A 16,561-nucleotide genomic window follows, 5' to 3' on the forward strand; every position below is an offset into this window, starting at 1 on the left:
ATGTTCTTTTATAATTATCTCATTTCTTTCTAATTCAATTACATTTCTTTTCCTAAATTTCTATATCTTTCTATTCATTATACTTGTACTTTTGTCTGTCCTGTTTACAATTTCATATATTCTCTTCCATCATCATCCTGAAAGAGAGAGGGAAAAAGATAATTCCCTCCTCTTCCAGGCATTAAAAAGCAAGATTCCCCCTGTAATTACCAAACAGAATGTCACCTTTGAATCTTATAATTATTGTCATTTCAAATCTCATTAAACATTTAATTTATACCTTATACAATTATAACATTCAGTTTCTAATATCTATTTTATATCATATAACTCTCATCAACTGAATTCTGCTTGGTACTTTTCTTTAGAAATACAAGATTCTAAAAAATAGAAATTATATATATATAAAAATAGTAAACAAAATAGTTATTCTATTCAAATTCATTCTAACAACTGGTATTGATTTCATTGTAAATCTTTGACATTTCTTTTCAATTGTATTTTATAAGTCTTTAAAAACAATTAAAATATTTCCATTCCTTCTTATTTCAGTTTCTTTTACCTTTATTCCCTTTCTCTCATTATTACACTTAATTATTAGTAAGCATACCATTACAAAACAATACCAGTTTTATCTTGTAATTTAATCACCTGTTTCGTTTCTAGCTTATTACTATTTCTACTATAACAAGACTATCTTTGGTACCCTTGCAGAATTCTTACTTTTAATTTGATTTAACCATTATCACTATGTCTTCTAAATAAGCTAATACCATTGATCCTTGTACGTTTCCCATTTCTTTATTTCTTGTTTTTGTCCCTTATAACTTCTTTTCCTTTTTATCTTTCCTCCCTTTTTCTCATCCCTCTTTTGTCCCCTCCCCTCTCTAATTCTCCCTTCTGTAATTCTCTTTTCTGCTTCTCTTTACTGTTGTGTTTATTTTTCAAACTATTCTTTTTTTTAGTTGTTCCCTCAAATCTTGAATTTTTAACTCCTTTCCCCCCTTTTTTCCATTTTCCATTGCATTATTTGATCATTAAAGATGGCTTCTTCTTTGTCCAGCCCTTCTTCTTGCTCTCCAAGCATTTCTTGTTGTTTTTCATAGTTCAAAATCTCCATTTCTAAGAATTGAAATACGAAGCTAAAAGATCCTCCTTCCTCTTGTGCCTCTTCTTTCATTTTTTTAAAGTTCCATTTTTAATTCTCAAGGAGTACTGCCATTTTAAACACTTTTAAACAACCACCCGATTGACTTTAATTAAAAATCCAACACCCAAAATTCTAAAAATCATCAAGTAATCCAAAGTTGTTTCTTCTTGCTTCTTTCTTCAACTTTTCCTTTCCGGGGGTTCTGTTATCTTTTAATGAAGTTTCAGTTACAATGTAACCTTTGGAAGTCTTTTTAAAGTTTCACTGTTAATCCCTTTTATTTCCAGGTGGACTCTCTGTTCTTTTCAAGTTCCACCCTTTTTCCTCCACTCTTCTCCTTTTAAGGGCTTTAGTGTATCCAGAAAGTCTTTATTTTCCTTCTGACATTTTGATTTCAGCTTAAAATTGCCTGTTAGTGTCAAAGTAAATTATTACAAATTTCTTACTTAGATTTCTTCCTTTTAACATTCAAAGATGATTGTAACTGTCAATATGAGAAATTTAAAAAAGGATTTTTTTTCACTCCTTTTCTCTCTTCTTCGCCACTTTAAAAATCTTCTTTTAGGAATAAGACTCTTAATACTTTTAAATCCAGGGTACCTTGCTTAGATGTTGCCTCTGCTTAGCCCGGTCTGTCAAGTTCTCACTTTTGCCTTCCTCCTGCTCAATCTTGTCCAGTTGGGTTCTTCTTTGAGGTGGCCATTTCTGACCACTGCTGCAACCGCCTTTGGGAAAGGGAGTAATGGCCAGCCGAGGAGGAGAGATGCAGCTCCCCTCTACTCAGCTAGTGGTCTCCCCACTCTTCGCCATCTCTACGGGGTGGCTTCAGCCTTGAATCCAAAGGCGAGCATGGATTGAAACTGTGCACGATAGCGGATTTCGGTCCATCGCCGAAGAAGCCCAAACCGGAAGTCCTCGCCACAGACTCCTTTTAAATACCTTTTGTGGCCACTGACCATGGCCATGGACCCCCAAGACATATCTCAAGATTTAAATCATAACATGACTTCAAGCCTTCAGGGACCCCTATGAGTATGGGCCCCCAGGAGGCTGCGGACTACAGGTTGAGAACCTCTACACTATACAATTAGTAACAGGATTAAAACAAAACATGAGTACCTCCTTCATTCCTCTGGGAAGAAATATAGGGAAGGCATTAATGCATATGGTGAGAAAAATTAAACACTTGCCATATGTTTGGCTTCCACTATGAAAAACAGCCTGTCAAAGTATTGCAGTGCTTTTCTGAAGCAGCAGAGTGTGTAGGGAAGAGCCAAATGTGGAGAATATGCTACTCCATTTATCCATATAACTGTTGTAAAAATTAGTTCAAGCATAGATAGATAGATAGATAGATAGATAGATAGATAGATAGATAGATAGATAGATAGATAGATAGATAGATAGATAGATAGACAGACATAGACATAGACATAGACATAGACATAGACATAGATAGATATATATCAGATTTTTGAGCAACAAACATAGTTTGGTTATGTTCATTATAACTTGTAAGATGAGATAGAAAGGAGCATAGGAAAAAATTAGAAATAGGAAGAATTTAAAATATATAGAATGTACATTTCTGGCATCAGAATGTATGTCATCAGTACAGTTGCCTTTTGGCATTTGCCTCAAAATTATGTAATGCCAAATTTTTTGCACAAGCAATTTTGTTTGCTTGTTTGTTTGTTTATCCTACTTTTAAACCTCCCATTTCCCTTATATATACAAATATACAGAAAATTTAATAAAATAGGGAATGTGTATAAATGTATTTTTATGGAATAGATCTATTAAATGAAGAACAGCTATTTGAATTATATGTATTAGGAAAAATACAATTATAGAAAAAATTCAGATATTGGGGAAAAAATTCAGAGAAATCCTTACAGTATTTATAGAAACAATGGAATTGTTGCAAATATGTGCAAACTGGATGGAATGAATTTAAGCAAGAACAGGCAGTGCAGTATCCAGGGATGTTGCATCATATTCTACCCCCTCCCACTGCCACCTTTTCAAAATTCCTTAATTATCTGAAAAGAAAAACATGAATAGCAAAACAAAATGCTGGCTTCCTGAGAGTGACCTGTGACAAGAGGTGGTGGTGTTTAAAACAACCATCCACAATACTATTACAGAAAAATGGATGTTTTTATCCCTGTGTGTCTCTGTGAATGCTGCCTAATGTCAGCCATTTTATATTTGTCTAATAAAGTTCATCTATAACATGCTTTCAAAATATGTCCGTTAGTCCCAAAGATTGTCTACTTTTTCGCTAAGGTGAAAAACTGAAAAACTGGGGGGAAACATATTAACAAATGCTTAAAGTAAAGTCTTAAAGTAAATTATCAGCCTCCAAATCAGATACATAAAATGGCAGGCGTTTTGGTTTGTATTTTTAATCAAAAGCACCAAAAGAAATAAAAAGCCATATTTAAAAAGGTTGCATCTTGAAATATTAAGAATTCAAAGTATAGGTCAGCCTTATTATCCACTTCTGCCTTGCAGTTGCATATTTTCAAATCATGCATAGTAAAACTAAAAAAAAATTGTGAATATGTGCAAAAGTCCATCTGTCATTGTAGTCAAAAACACAGATCCAAGGAGAACCTTTTCTGCTTATACTGAAATCTTGTTTCAGTGTAGCAAGTGTGGATATGCAAAGCTTCAAAGGACTAAATAACAACTGCTAATTATGCAGTTACAACCACAAAAATAAAATTATGAATAAGTTAACAAGGACACAGATTTTGATCAAAGCAGTAATAGGAAATGCTGTAATAAATAAAAGGAAAAGTGTAAAATGTTCTTGATTTAACAATTAACTCCAGTATGAAGTATGAAGCAAAACGAGAAATAAATAAAATAATAAAATACAAAAGCAAAACCCAAAATTGTTTCATTACCTGTGAGATGAAGATAATTATGAATTTCTCTCCATGTGATGCAAACAGACACAAACACACACACATACTTTTTCTTAATCTAGAGCAGTGAAGCACAGATGGTCACAGAGCGACTTTGGGTCAGTTACTCCTTCACAGCCCAACATGTTTCACTGGTTATTTGTAGGGAGAGGTGAGAAAGCTATATAATAGCTGAATAAAAGGCAGGATATAAATCTCACACATTAATATTATATGAATATACAACTGTATACTTATTATTTAGCTTTAGGAACTCACATATGTAAGTAAGAGGTTATGCAAGAAGTTATTAAAGTCCTTGATATTTTTGAAATCTAAAATTGAAAACTTACTTCATTGTTTACTTTAATTATCCTGGCATATTGCTGATAAAATAAAACCTTTAATAGATTTTGGGTAATAAAAACATAATAGGTCTGTCTTTGCGAAAAAAGCTGTAGACTACCTAATTGGAAATACTGACTATGCCCAGTCTAAAACCAAGGTCCTACTGAGGGGACTAATCAAATAATATAGCTACATCTGGCTTTGACATGTTTTAAAATCCTATTTATAAATGTAGCTTTCTGGGCAGATTTTAGAAAATTATTGTTATGTCCTTGGAACTCTAGGAGTTCTCACTCAGGTCCATTCACTTTGCGGGGGCGTTTTTCCCCCTCACTCATTGGTTGGTTCTCCCCAGCAGCCAGCTATAAAAGCAGGCTGCGGGGTCCAACCAGTTGCTGATCGCTGCGAGCCAGTTCCAGGCTTGGCAAGCACGGTCAGTCCTTTATTGCTATAATAAAGTATTGTTGCACTCCTGCTCTGGTTCAGCCTCTCATTTCCCAAACTTAACAATTATCCATCCATTTTCATACAGCCCGAAGTCCATTGCTATAATAAGAAAATGTTTATAATACAATCAAACCTCTGTTTCCCTCATAAGCACATGAGATTGCCAAAACCCATGCATTTGAAAGAACCAGTCTCCTGCTTCTTAAAAAGGAAAGAAATCTGATCTTTTTTCACATCTCTCTTCTGAGGTCTTTTGCATTACCAATTAATTGTCCTCCTCCTGCTGTTAATCTGCTTGCACTGCTTTTCTTTACTTTTTATCTCTGGATTCTTGACTATACTTAGTTTTCCCATAACAAACTTAACAAAAATTAAGCTTTACTTAATTTGGTTAACTAAAGAAATACTTTCTTTCTCTGCTTTAGGAGCAATGGAAGAATACTCAGACAATTGCCATTTCATTGATGTTGGTGAAAATAATACTAAATTGGAACAGCCAGAAAATTGTATTCTTGAACTGGAACTTTTTTGTTAATCTTTATTCTTAAGAGGAATCTAGACACATTATAAGAATTCAATTCATCCCAACCTTTTCATTGCTACAATCAATCCGTGAAGTGTTACTTTATCACAGTGTTAATTGATTTGTTGATAATACTGATATCTGTATTCTACAGTAACGAGTATGGGAAAACCACACTAATTCTGCATCCCCAAGAAGATTTCAACTGTATTATTTAAGAAGAATATTTTGTGTTAAGTGGATATTTATAATACATTTATATTTGAAAACTTGATATGGATATATGTCACATTTTGCCATTCAAAATACCTTACATTTCCTCTTAGGATAGTGGTCCTTTTAGATTGTAGTGTCAGAGACACATAGACTGATATGAGGATAAGAGAAAGTTGATTCTGATTGGTCCTTTCCTTCTCCCCCACTGACATACATTCCATTTTAATGGACTAGGCTAGTTTCCAAAATATATGGTAAGAGAGTGACTTTGTCTTCTTATATTTTCAATTGCTTTAGAATGAGCTAGGCAATTATTCTCAAGATTTCTTCATTCCATTTTTTGCTCTCTTTTTCATTTCATTTTCTAGATCAGAATCTTCCTTCCTTTTTTAGTGGAGTATAGTGATGTTAATTAAATTCCACATGTTTTCTGGGGAATCCTAGCTCCAAACCTGACACATTCTTTTCTTCTTCTTGAATTCTGCCTCCGAATAGAGGTTTGTGACCACAATGCTACTTTGTCCTTTCATGTTCATATACTTGTTTTCAACCATGGTGATTTTTCATAGCTCAGTGGTTTCCCATTGCCTTCGAAACCACTGTTGCTTTGGTGTGATGGTATCAGTGGTGGGATTCAATTTTTTTTTTACTACCGGATCTGTGGATGTGGCTTGGTGGGCATGGCAGGGGAGGGATACTGTAAAAACTCCATTCCCTCCCTGGGGGAAGATTACTGCAAAATCCCATTCCCTCCACACCCCACTAACTTCCTTTCCAGCTCTGTTCTTCTGTGCAGGGCAACAAAAGAAGTCCCAGCCGATCAGCTGGGACTCTGATCAGCTGGGACTTGGGAGGCAGCAAATAGATAGTGGTGGGGCCAAACAGAGGTGGCATTTACCGGCTCTCCAAACTACTCAAAATTTCAACTACCGGTTCTCCAGAACTGGTTAGAACCTGCTGAATACCACTTCTGTATGGTATATTTCATCCCTGCATTGTAACAGCTGTTGCAGATTGCATATATTAACTTGTAATTGCTACTGATAGAATAGTTGCTCTTTATCAGGTTATGCTTATTTATTTGCGGCATTACTTACTAGATCACAACACTATTGTTAGATACATGCAACATATTTGTCAAGTCAACAGCATATGAGCCCCAGTGGCACAGTGGTTAGAGTGCAGTACTGCAAGCTACTCCTACTGCAATTTGGCAGATCAAAGCCCACCAGGTTCAAGGTTGACTCAGCCTTCCATCCTTCCGAGGTGGGTAAAATGAGGACCCAGATTGTTGGGGGCAATAGACTCTGTAAATCACTTTGAGAGGGCTGTAAAGCACTATAAAGTAGTATATAAGTCTAAGTGCTATTGCTATATCAGCTATTTAAAATGTTACCACTACAATTGCTAGTGCTGCTGTTAACTGTCACAACTGTTTTGCAGCTCACCATGTCTACTATCTCTTATGCCATCCAAACCCCAGTGGAGGCACCTGGTAAATGCAAGCTTAGGTCATTTACTTGAATCCAATCCATCTTTCAGAATTGTGTGGATAAAACAAGAGAGGAAAGTCTACAAGAAAATATAATAAGATTAAAATAGAATTGCAGTAGTACAATTTTATCAGCAAAGGACAGTCCGGAGGCTCTATAAGTATTGTTGCAACATCTGAGCCATTTTCTGAGCTAGCACTCAGTATAAAGGTAAACTAGCTCTTAAGCTTGATGGTTTTCCTCTTACCAATAAGGCTACACATTCAGATATGGGCAGTTGATTGATCTAGATCTGCTAGTTGATTTGCTGGATAATTTTCTACTGTTTTTCAGGGATTTATTTATATATTTAATTTCTAATTAGTTTATAAAAAGTCTTCGTTACTCTTTTGTTTTCTTCTAGTACACTTTATTCTGGGGATTCTGAAAAAGCTTGATGGCAATTTGTGATCATGGCTGCATATATACAGTGCAGCATAGTCAAGCAGACTGCTTCTTTTTCTTTCATGGTAGAGGTCTTGGATACAAAACTTAATCTATGGGAGAGGGGAATTTGTGCATGAATACCGTCATATATTTTTTTGTAAACTAGAAAAATGTGGGATAGACAGCATAACCACCAGATATATTTGTAACTGGTTGACAAACCGTACAGAGGCGTATTCAGCAGGTTCTGACCAGTCCTGGAGAACCGGTAGCAGAAAGTTGGAGTAGTTCAGAGAGCCGGCAAATACCACTTCTGAGTGGCCCCACCCCCATCTAGTCTCTGCCTCCTGAGTCCCAGCTGATTGGCTGGGTCTTCTTTTGTTTCCCTGTACAGGAGAATGGAGCTGGAAAGCAGATTAGTGGGGTGGTGAGGGAATGGGATTTTGCAGTAACCTTCCCGTAGAAGTGGGGAGGGAGTGGAGATTTTGCAGTAGCCTTTCCCTGCCATGCCCACCAAGCCATACCCACAGTAGTAAAAAAATTTGAATCCTATCACTGAAATTGTACCTTAATGGCACCACATCTACATGGAGGGAAGTAAGGAGTGGGGTTCCATTTTAGGTCCAATACTCTTTAATGTCTTCATAAATGACTTAAATGAGGGAATAGAAGGGGAAATCATCAAATTTGCAGATAACACTAAGCTGGCAGGAATAGCCAATACCCCAGAAGACTTGAGAGACTTGAACAATGGGCCCTACCCAACAATATGAAATTTAATGTGGAGAAAAGCAAGGGTTTACACCTAGGCAGGACAAAGGTACAACAACAGATTAGGCAAAACCTAGCTCAAAAAAGTAACTGTGAGAGGGATCTTGGAGTCCTAGTGGACAATCACTTAAATATGAGCCAGCAGTCTGTGGCAGCAGCTATAAAAGCTAATACAATCCTTGGTTGTATAAACAGAGGCATAGAATCAAAATTACGTGAAGTATTAGTACCACTTAATAAATCCTTAGTAAGACCAGACCTGAAATACTGCAACCACATTAGAAACTTTTTTTTGAGACTTTAGAAAAAGTGCAAAGAAGAGCAACTAAGATGATTAAGGGCCTGGAGACAAAAATATGTGAAGAATGGTGGCAGGAATTGAGTGTGGCCAGTCTAGAGAAAAGAAGGATTAGGGGTGCCATGGTACCAGTATTCCAGTATATCAGGGACTACGACAAAGAAGAGGGGATCAACATATTTTCTAAAGCATCACAAGATAAGAAACAATGAATGGAAACCAATCAAGGAGAGAAGCAACTTGGAATTAAGGAGAAACTTTCTAGTGGTGAGGATAATTAACCAGTGGAACAGCTTGTCTTCAGAAGTTATAGGTGCTTCATCACTGGAGGTTTTTAAGAAAAGTCTGGACAGCCGCCTATCTGAAATAGTACAGGGTCTCCTGCTTGAGCAGGGGGTTGGACTAGAAGACATCTGAGGTCCCTTCCAGTTCTATTCTGATTGATTGATTGATTGTCAAGGCATGCTAATAGCAAAGTCATTAACAGTTCAAGATCAAAATTGTATGGGCACTCACAAGGAATCAAAGAGTCTTAGCCCCAGACATGCCCAAAGTTCAGGATGTTCCAAGTTCTGTACAATTGGCCAAAATTCTGTAAGTCAGAGCAGAAAATATTGTAAGGTCCAAGTGAAGATTGGAGGTTTTCAAGCAGACCAACATGGCTTGGAATCAAAACAGCAATATAAAAAGTTGATCTGCCATGGAAATGATTCCAGTTTCTTGCTGTTCCCAGAGACTTTTTAAGCTCCTAGCCTTTAAATAAGTTGTACTAATCAATCCCAATTCTTAAAATTGGAGTAACAAGAGACCATGTGTGTCTCTGACATTTAACTTTTCTGTATAACAGCAGTGATGCTACGGTATCTCAGCCTGGACCTTCGGAACTTCTGATGGGAGTTACAATCCACTTGTTCAGAACTGTGAGGCATCTTCTTCTGTGATACTTGGACTTAGTGCCTTGCCCTGTTTCTTTCCTTCTTTCAGTAAAATTCAAGTGTGAGGAGCAAGATATATGTACTTACAGTAGCAGTTACATCTTTTCAATAAAAATTACAAGTAGTTCTCAATTTACATAATTCATTTAGTGCCCATTCAGGGTTACAACAGCACTGAACTAAAAAGACTTATGACCATTTTTCACACTAATGATCATTATAGCATCCCCATGGCCACGTGATCAAAATTCAAATGCTTGGCAGCTGGTTCATATTTGTGATTGTTGCAGTGTCCTGGGGTCACGTAATCCCCTTTTGCGACCTTCTGACAATTAAACTTAATGAGGAAGCCAGATTCACTTAACAGCTATGTTACTAATTGAACAACTGCAGTGATTCACTTAACAACTGTGGTAAGAAAGTTCATAAAATGGAGCAAAATACACTTAACAACTGTCTCACTTAGCCACCGAAATTTTTGGTTCAATTGTGGTTGTAAGTTGAGGACTACCTGTATGTTATATCCAGCATATAGAAAGTCAGTTTAGTATAGCTGTTAAATTTGGATTAGGCATGGAATGAGTCAGATTCTGATCCTCCTTCAGTCACAAAAGATTATTGAATTTATTTGTTGGTTGGTTGGTTAAATTTATTTGCTGCCTATCTCACTGGGACTACTCTAGGCAGTTTACAATAATAAAAAAGGAAGAAATGTAAAGAGTGTAAACAAAACAGAAGTAATAGAACAATAAAATAAATAGTGAAAAAGAATCCAAGAATACATAAATCTGATAACAAAAAATGGATGGATGGAGAGTAGAGAGTAAGGGGAAGTGAGGTGGACTCTGCCATCAGTCCTGCAGCCACTTCCAGTATGGAACTCCCCCAGCTGGTCCTCAGAACAACCTGCAGCGCTGGTTGACTTGGATGACTTTGAACCACTCACTCCCTCACTCCCTCCTACCTCATAAGGTTGTTGTGGGGTGGGAAATAGGAGGGGAGAGCACTTTACATCCTAGCTTGCTCCTGAATGAAATACAATATTTTAGCAAATAGAAATATGCATACAGCTCACAATCAGGTTTGTTTTTTAGAAATTGTAAATAGACATTATTATTGAAAATTAAAGGTGCTTTTTAAAAAAATTAAATTTAACTGCAATGAATACTTGGCTGTTCATACTAACTCTTCATTTCAGTGTGCTTTGACTTTTTTTTCTTTTTCTTTTGCATAAGCATTCTAAATCATTTGTGTCATGACTAAATATCATGACCAAGTCCTAGCTAATTCCTTTGTTTTGGATTCACTGGTAGGGAAGGTAAAAATTTTTGGTTTGTGTAGTCAATTTGGTGTGACTGTTATAGCCTCCTATCCTTTCTACACTATCTTTTGGTGTAGACTGTTATGGCCTCCTATCCTTTCGACACTATCTTAATGAGAACCAACCAATAATGGACAAGCTTTTCCTCATAACTGTGTTTGAAGCACTAGCCATTTATCTTTCAGCTGGCAAAAATGTATGCCAGCATAAAAATGTGCTGACCACATTGCCAAACTTCATTCTGCCACAATAACAAGATTGATGAGCGGCACTGCCATTATTTACATAGAGCAAGCCGAATTAAGGAAATGGGTTCGAAGATTCCCCTGGCTTCACTTCCACCAAATATTACTTGCTCATGGGAAAACAACCACCTCTCATTCTCCTCAAAATGGAGTGGTTTGTGGCAGTGGTGGGATTCAAATTTTCTTGCTACCGGTTCTGTGGGAGTGGCTTGGTGAGCGTGGCAGGGGAAGGATGCTGTAAAATCTCCAGTCAGAGGTGGTATTTGCTGGTTCTCCGAACTACTCAAACTTTCCGCTACCGGTTCTCCAGAACTGGTCAGAACCTGCTGGATACCACCTCTGGTTTGTGGTGAATGTAGGCAGCTCTGGGATACATTTTAGGTAAATGTAAATCTGTGAAATTACTCGACCAAACAGATGGCATGCATTCGAGCAGTGTGGAAAATAAGGAAGCTGTCTCCATATTCCTTCCAATTCTTCTCTCGCCTCTTCCTTGTCTGTCAGTATCTTTATGAGCGCTATCATAAAGGAATGGGTATAAGATTATTTTTTTTCATAAAATAGGTAAAAGGCAAATGGGGTTGGATATGTTTCAGGATGAAGTGGAAGGGAATGATTGATAGCAAATCATGATCATTGCTACAAGGGACCAAGGAGTCAGTTCTGACCAGGCTTGGTAATATCTGAAAGTAGCCCTAAAGAGCCAAGGAGAACAAGTGTTTAGAGCAGCCATGCAGATCTATTCAATTATATTTGCCATGCAGATAATAACAACAGCCATCATTGTGACACCAGGAGCTGCCAAAGCCAAAATTGAGTAAAGAAAATCACATTCCCACTAAATCAAACATGACATGACAAAAAAGAGGTGGAAAGTATGGCTTCATAAAACTGATCCTGGGAGCTTTGCCTGATTAGTATAATAGTTGTAGAACTCTTGCATAAGTCATCAGAGATAATAAAAAAATGGTAAAAAATATGATTACACAAAATTCTCTGGAGAGCATAAATGAAAACCAGTAATGCACCCAATGGTTATTAGACACATCTGATAATACCTAGTACTCTTTCCTATCTTCTGTGCAATAAAGGACTGGCGTTCTTTCAGAAGAGTATGAAATGTGTGTTTAAAAATAAGTTTGTTGCTCTTTTCAGAAGAAGTATGAAACAAGTTTGTATAAAGAGTCCACCTAAAATCTGATGAGCACTATTGGAAAGCGCAATCCAGGTGTTAACAAGATGGAGGTCAGATGCCCCATCTGTCCCAAAGTTAAACCACAGTGCCAAGAAACCAGAATGGAGGGCTGTGTTAAAAGGGGCAGGGTTGATCCCAGCTACCAACCATGTCGGCTGTCAGATGGTCAGTGAAGTGTGCCAGATTGTACATTCTCTATTGAGAGAAGAGTAAAAACATTCTTTTAAAGCTGGAACAACTGAGGATGACTTTAAGTTGCCTCAGATATGGATTAAGACTTCAACAACATCAGGAGGACATGGAATGAAAAAAGCAGTTATTGGGGCGAAGTTTGTGCTGAGCACATAAATCATCATAGTTCTTTTGTATAGAACTACCATGGCTGGGCTACCAAAATCCAGATGACTGCTAAATGACAACAAAGAGTTATAGTTTTCCATCTCTCTCTTTTCTATTTAGTGTCCATATGGATTTCTGCAGCCCAAATAATTTCATCCTTGGTGACATGAAGCTCTTAAGAGTGATATCAGCTTGAACTATGAATTCATATACATATTTCTGAGTGCTTTGCTCTTGATAGAAGACTGTTTAAAATATTTCAGTGGCTCAATTTTTTTGGAGTAGGAGCTGTCTGTAAATCATCATCACACAATGGACCTTTAAAATACTACATATTGTTTGAGAATGGCTTCTCCATATATGGGGCCAAGTTTGTGTCTTTTTTCCCCTCAATGATTATCGTGCTTTCTTCTGGCTAGACTATGATTAGATGGGCATTTCTTTCCAGCCATCTTTTTCAATTATAAGCCACTGACTAAAGTTATCATGGAGCAATTACACTGGAGACAGTGATCTATACACATTTCAAAATTATAAAATGGTCTCGCCCATTTTTCTTCTTAAGGATTCTTCCATGACCATGAGAGCTGAAAAGATAGATTCTGAAATGGATGTAATAGAATTGAAATTGCCAGCTAAATTTGTATTCATTTATTACTCATACCATGTTTATCAGGTGCTTTACAATTTCTGCAGTTTTATTATGCAGGAATAAGCAGAGAGTTTTCTAGCTGATTAAAAACTGTACACACTGAGAAGTGAAATCCAAAAGATAAAATTGTCTTTGATACTGATTTTATTTTTGTATTTACTTTGCAGGTGTTTTTCAAGGTCTGATCACCTTGCCCTCCATATGAAGAGACACATCTAAATGATAGGGAACATACAATGTGACCCGGATGCAGTTAGACCGTAGCGTCATGGGGAGAAGGGTGGAACGCAATTGCCTGTCTCTTGCCACCTTCCAGAAGAAGAGAATATGATCACATGTAAACTTCTAAACATACAATATGCACTAAATGCTGTCATGCTTTCAGCAGTACATTCTTCTGTTTCCAATGCTTTGCCTACCTGAAAGGCAGAAGACATGTGATTAGGAAAAGGGATGCAGGGGAAGTCTTTAAGACACAGTTGCTTATTGTACTTGAGAACTTGAAAAACTTTGCTCCTGTTTATTGCCAATGGAAATCAAAACAGATGGAAGAGGATTCCTTGCAGGTGAACAGCATAGAAGCAGCATATATGTAACTCGCTTTTTGGTGCAACTTAACTGGGGAGGGGGAAACTAATTTTGGACTTGCATATTTGTAGCACTAACTTTTATTTTGAAATAATTTTGGAAGGAAAACTAATGACCTAGAAAAACCAAATTCCAGTTTGGTAGCCAAAACGTTACTGTCTTGGTTCCTTTCTGCCGATTTTGTTTTAAGGCACCCTTACATACAATGATTCATCAAGATTCCTCAAAAACTTCTTGATCTGTTCCGTTTTCTTTTTTCAAAGAAATGAGCTGTCAAGATCTGTTTAAGTCAATACCAATGGCCTTAATTGGCAGTACACTCTGAAGCGATCCTAGGATACACCTACCACTTTTCTTGCTTCAGCTATTATGGACTTTGTCAAGGATATATATATATATATATATATATATATATATATATATATATATATATATATATATATATATATATATATATATATATATATACAACACACACACACACACACACACACATACATACATACATATATACATACACATATACATACACACACACACACACACACACACACAGAGAGAGAGAGAGAAACATATTGTTTTGTTCCTTTAATTTTGGTATTTGGTTATTGCACATCATGTGCACAGAGGAACTGTGAAAACTGCTGATATGATTGCATAATGGTTGACAAGTGAAATCTCTGAGCAAGATCACAGTATATCTTTGGAGGCATCACCATATTGCCATAGTTCAGACTTCCTATTTAATTACCTAATGAAAACTTGAAAGAAAGCTTATTTGAAGCCTTGAACCTTTTCTCCAAGTTTCTGAGAACTCATTTACACACCTGGATACCTGTCTTGGATTCTCTCACTCAGGCATGACTTCAGGTTTTCCTTCTGCACCATTGGGAGCATGCTTGTGGCAACTCACAAAAAAATGGTTAGCAATTCTGGTTGTTTGTTGTTGCTAGCCCTCTTACCTGGTGAAATACGTGGTAACATATATGTGTGTCTGGCACCCACAAAAGAAATATGTTTAGCAGATCTATAGAATACTTTCAGTCATGTAAGTTATGAGTGGAAAAGTGAGAACCTCTTGCTTTTAATATTAGTCTCCTACATGATTTTTTTCTAAAAAAAGAAAATGCCTACCTATATTCTCCTTTCCCATTTTATTAAGGTGATGTAATTCCCACTTGTCCAACACAATGCAGTTGAATGAAAGGATTGGCTTTTTGGTAAGCATGGACAACAACTAATTTAAACAAAAACAAGTAGATGCATGGGTCCACTTCAAGCAATGGTTGTACTATTTAATGAACAATGAAGGCATCAGGCTCATGCTTGGATCTTGTAGATAGTTTGATGGATGTGGTCAAATTAAAAAAAATCTGTACTTATGCACATGCGCGCACACACACACACACACCCCTTCCTCTATATATGCATAATGTTTATTTTTAGCTAGTTGGAGCTGGCACTATTCCAAAGACTGCCTTTTCAAACTATCTCTCATGCAGGTAAAGAGATAGTAATTCAGAATGGTTGTGTATAGTTAATTTGGGACCATCCCTGCAAGATGTGCTGAGAAACAAAATGGCCTGTAACTCTCTTGGTTGCTACTCTTCCACTCACTAAACTAGCTCACTGCCCTACTTTGGACTGTTTTTGACTTGTTGACTGTTCACTAATTTCCTACTTCATGTTTAGGGTGTAGAAACATTTAAATAACTTTTTATATTTTCAAATATATAATGGAAGTACAGACACTGATTCATAATATTTAGCCCTTGGGGTTTTCTTTCCATCTGTAATTTCAGTCAGCTACTGAAGTTCCAAACAGTCCCCCCCCACACACACCCCTTGGGCTCAGAATCCCTGCATAAACTGTGACTATCAGCAACCATTTCTATTGCAAATACAAAGTCTAGCCCTTAATGATGGGATGAGATATGGACCAAAACCTGAATAATCTTTACAAAGGCAATTAACATTAGGATTTAAGAATAAGGGTAAGATCTGTTTTATTCCAAAGATTTGTGGTGAAGAAATCTTGGAACATTGTTTGCTGACAATCTTGTGGTTCTTTTTAACTGTGTTTGCATCTTTTCTGTTCTGGGAAGGTGTTCACTGGGAATATGAAAACTGTGTAACTTGGTATTGGAATATTATGTGACAGCTTTAGAATATCAGAGAAGAGAGAAGACTGAACATCTAGACAACGTATTAGCTGAAAAATCTCTACTGACAAGATTTTTTGTTTTCTTGTAGAGTCACATAATGTGCATGCATGTATCTCTGTGTGTGTATGTATATAGATGTGTGTATGTATGTATATATATATATATATATATATATTTGTGTGTGTGTATATATGCTCACACACACATACACAAATATATATATATATATATATATATGTATCTGTCATGACATAGTCCTTAAGTAGTACCCATAGCCTAAAATACTTAGTTCTGTTGTATCTAGAATGGAATTTGAGACTATAAGAGTTAGGGACAAATTTAAAATAAGTTTGCTTTCTTAAATAATCAGAAGAGATGTGAATGGGAAGCCAGAGAAACCAAAAGGAACTATGTTCATCGATCTCTTATTGATATCAGAAAATTTTCTGTTAATAGGACTTGAAACAATCTGGGGAGCAAAAAACTTGCTCCCTCTTCAAAGTAGATTTGGGACTAAGCCAATTAAAATCAGAC

At 36.6% G+C, this 16,561-nt stretch overlaps 1 protein-coding gene across 1 annotated transcript in view; it reads left to right on the forward strand.

Moving 5' to 3' along the window:
- Nucleotides 1–14,266, forward strand: part of KLF7 (KLF transcription factor 7) — a 72,284-nt gene extending 58,018 nt beyond the window's left edge. Inside the window, exon 4 of the mRNA XM_026707781.2 lies at nt 13,442–14,266. Within this exon, the coding sequence (XP_026563566.1) occupies nt 13,442–13,493 (52 nt within the window). The 3' untranslated portion in view covers nt 13,494–14,266. The remainder of the gene's footprint in view (nt 1–13,441) is intronic.
- Nucleotides 14,267–16,561: the final 2,295 nt, after the last annotated feature.

Source organism: Pseudonaja textilis, chromosome 1, assembly GCF_049901715.1.
Source record: "Pseudonaja textilis isolate UNSWEBS1 chromosome 1, rPseTex1.2, whole genome shotgun sequence".
Lineage (NCBI taxonomy): Eukaryota > Metazoa > Chordata > Lepidosauria > Squamata > Elapidae > Pseudonaja > Pseudonaja textilis.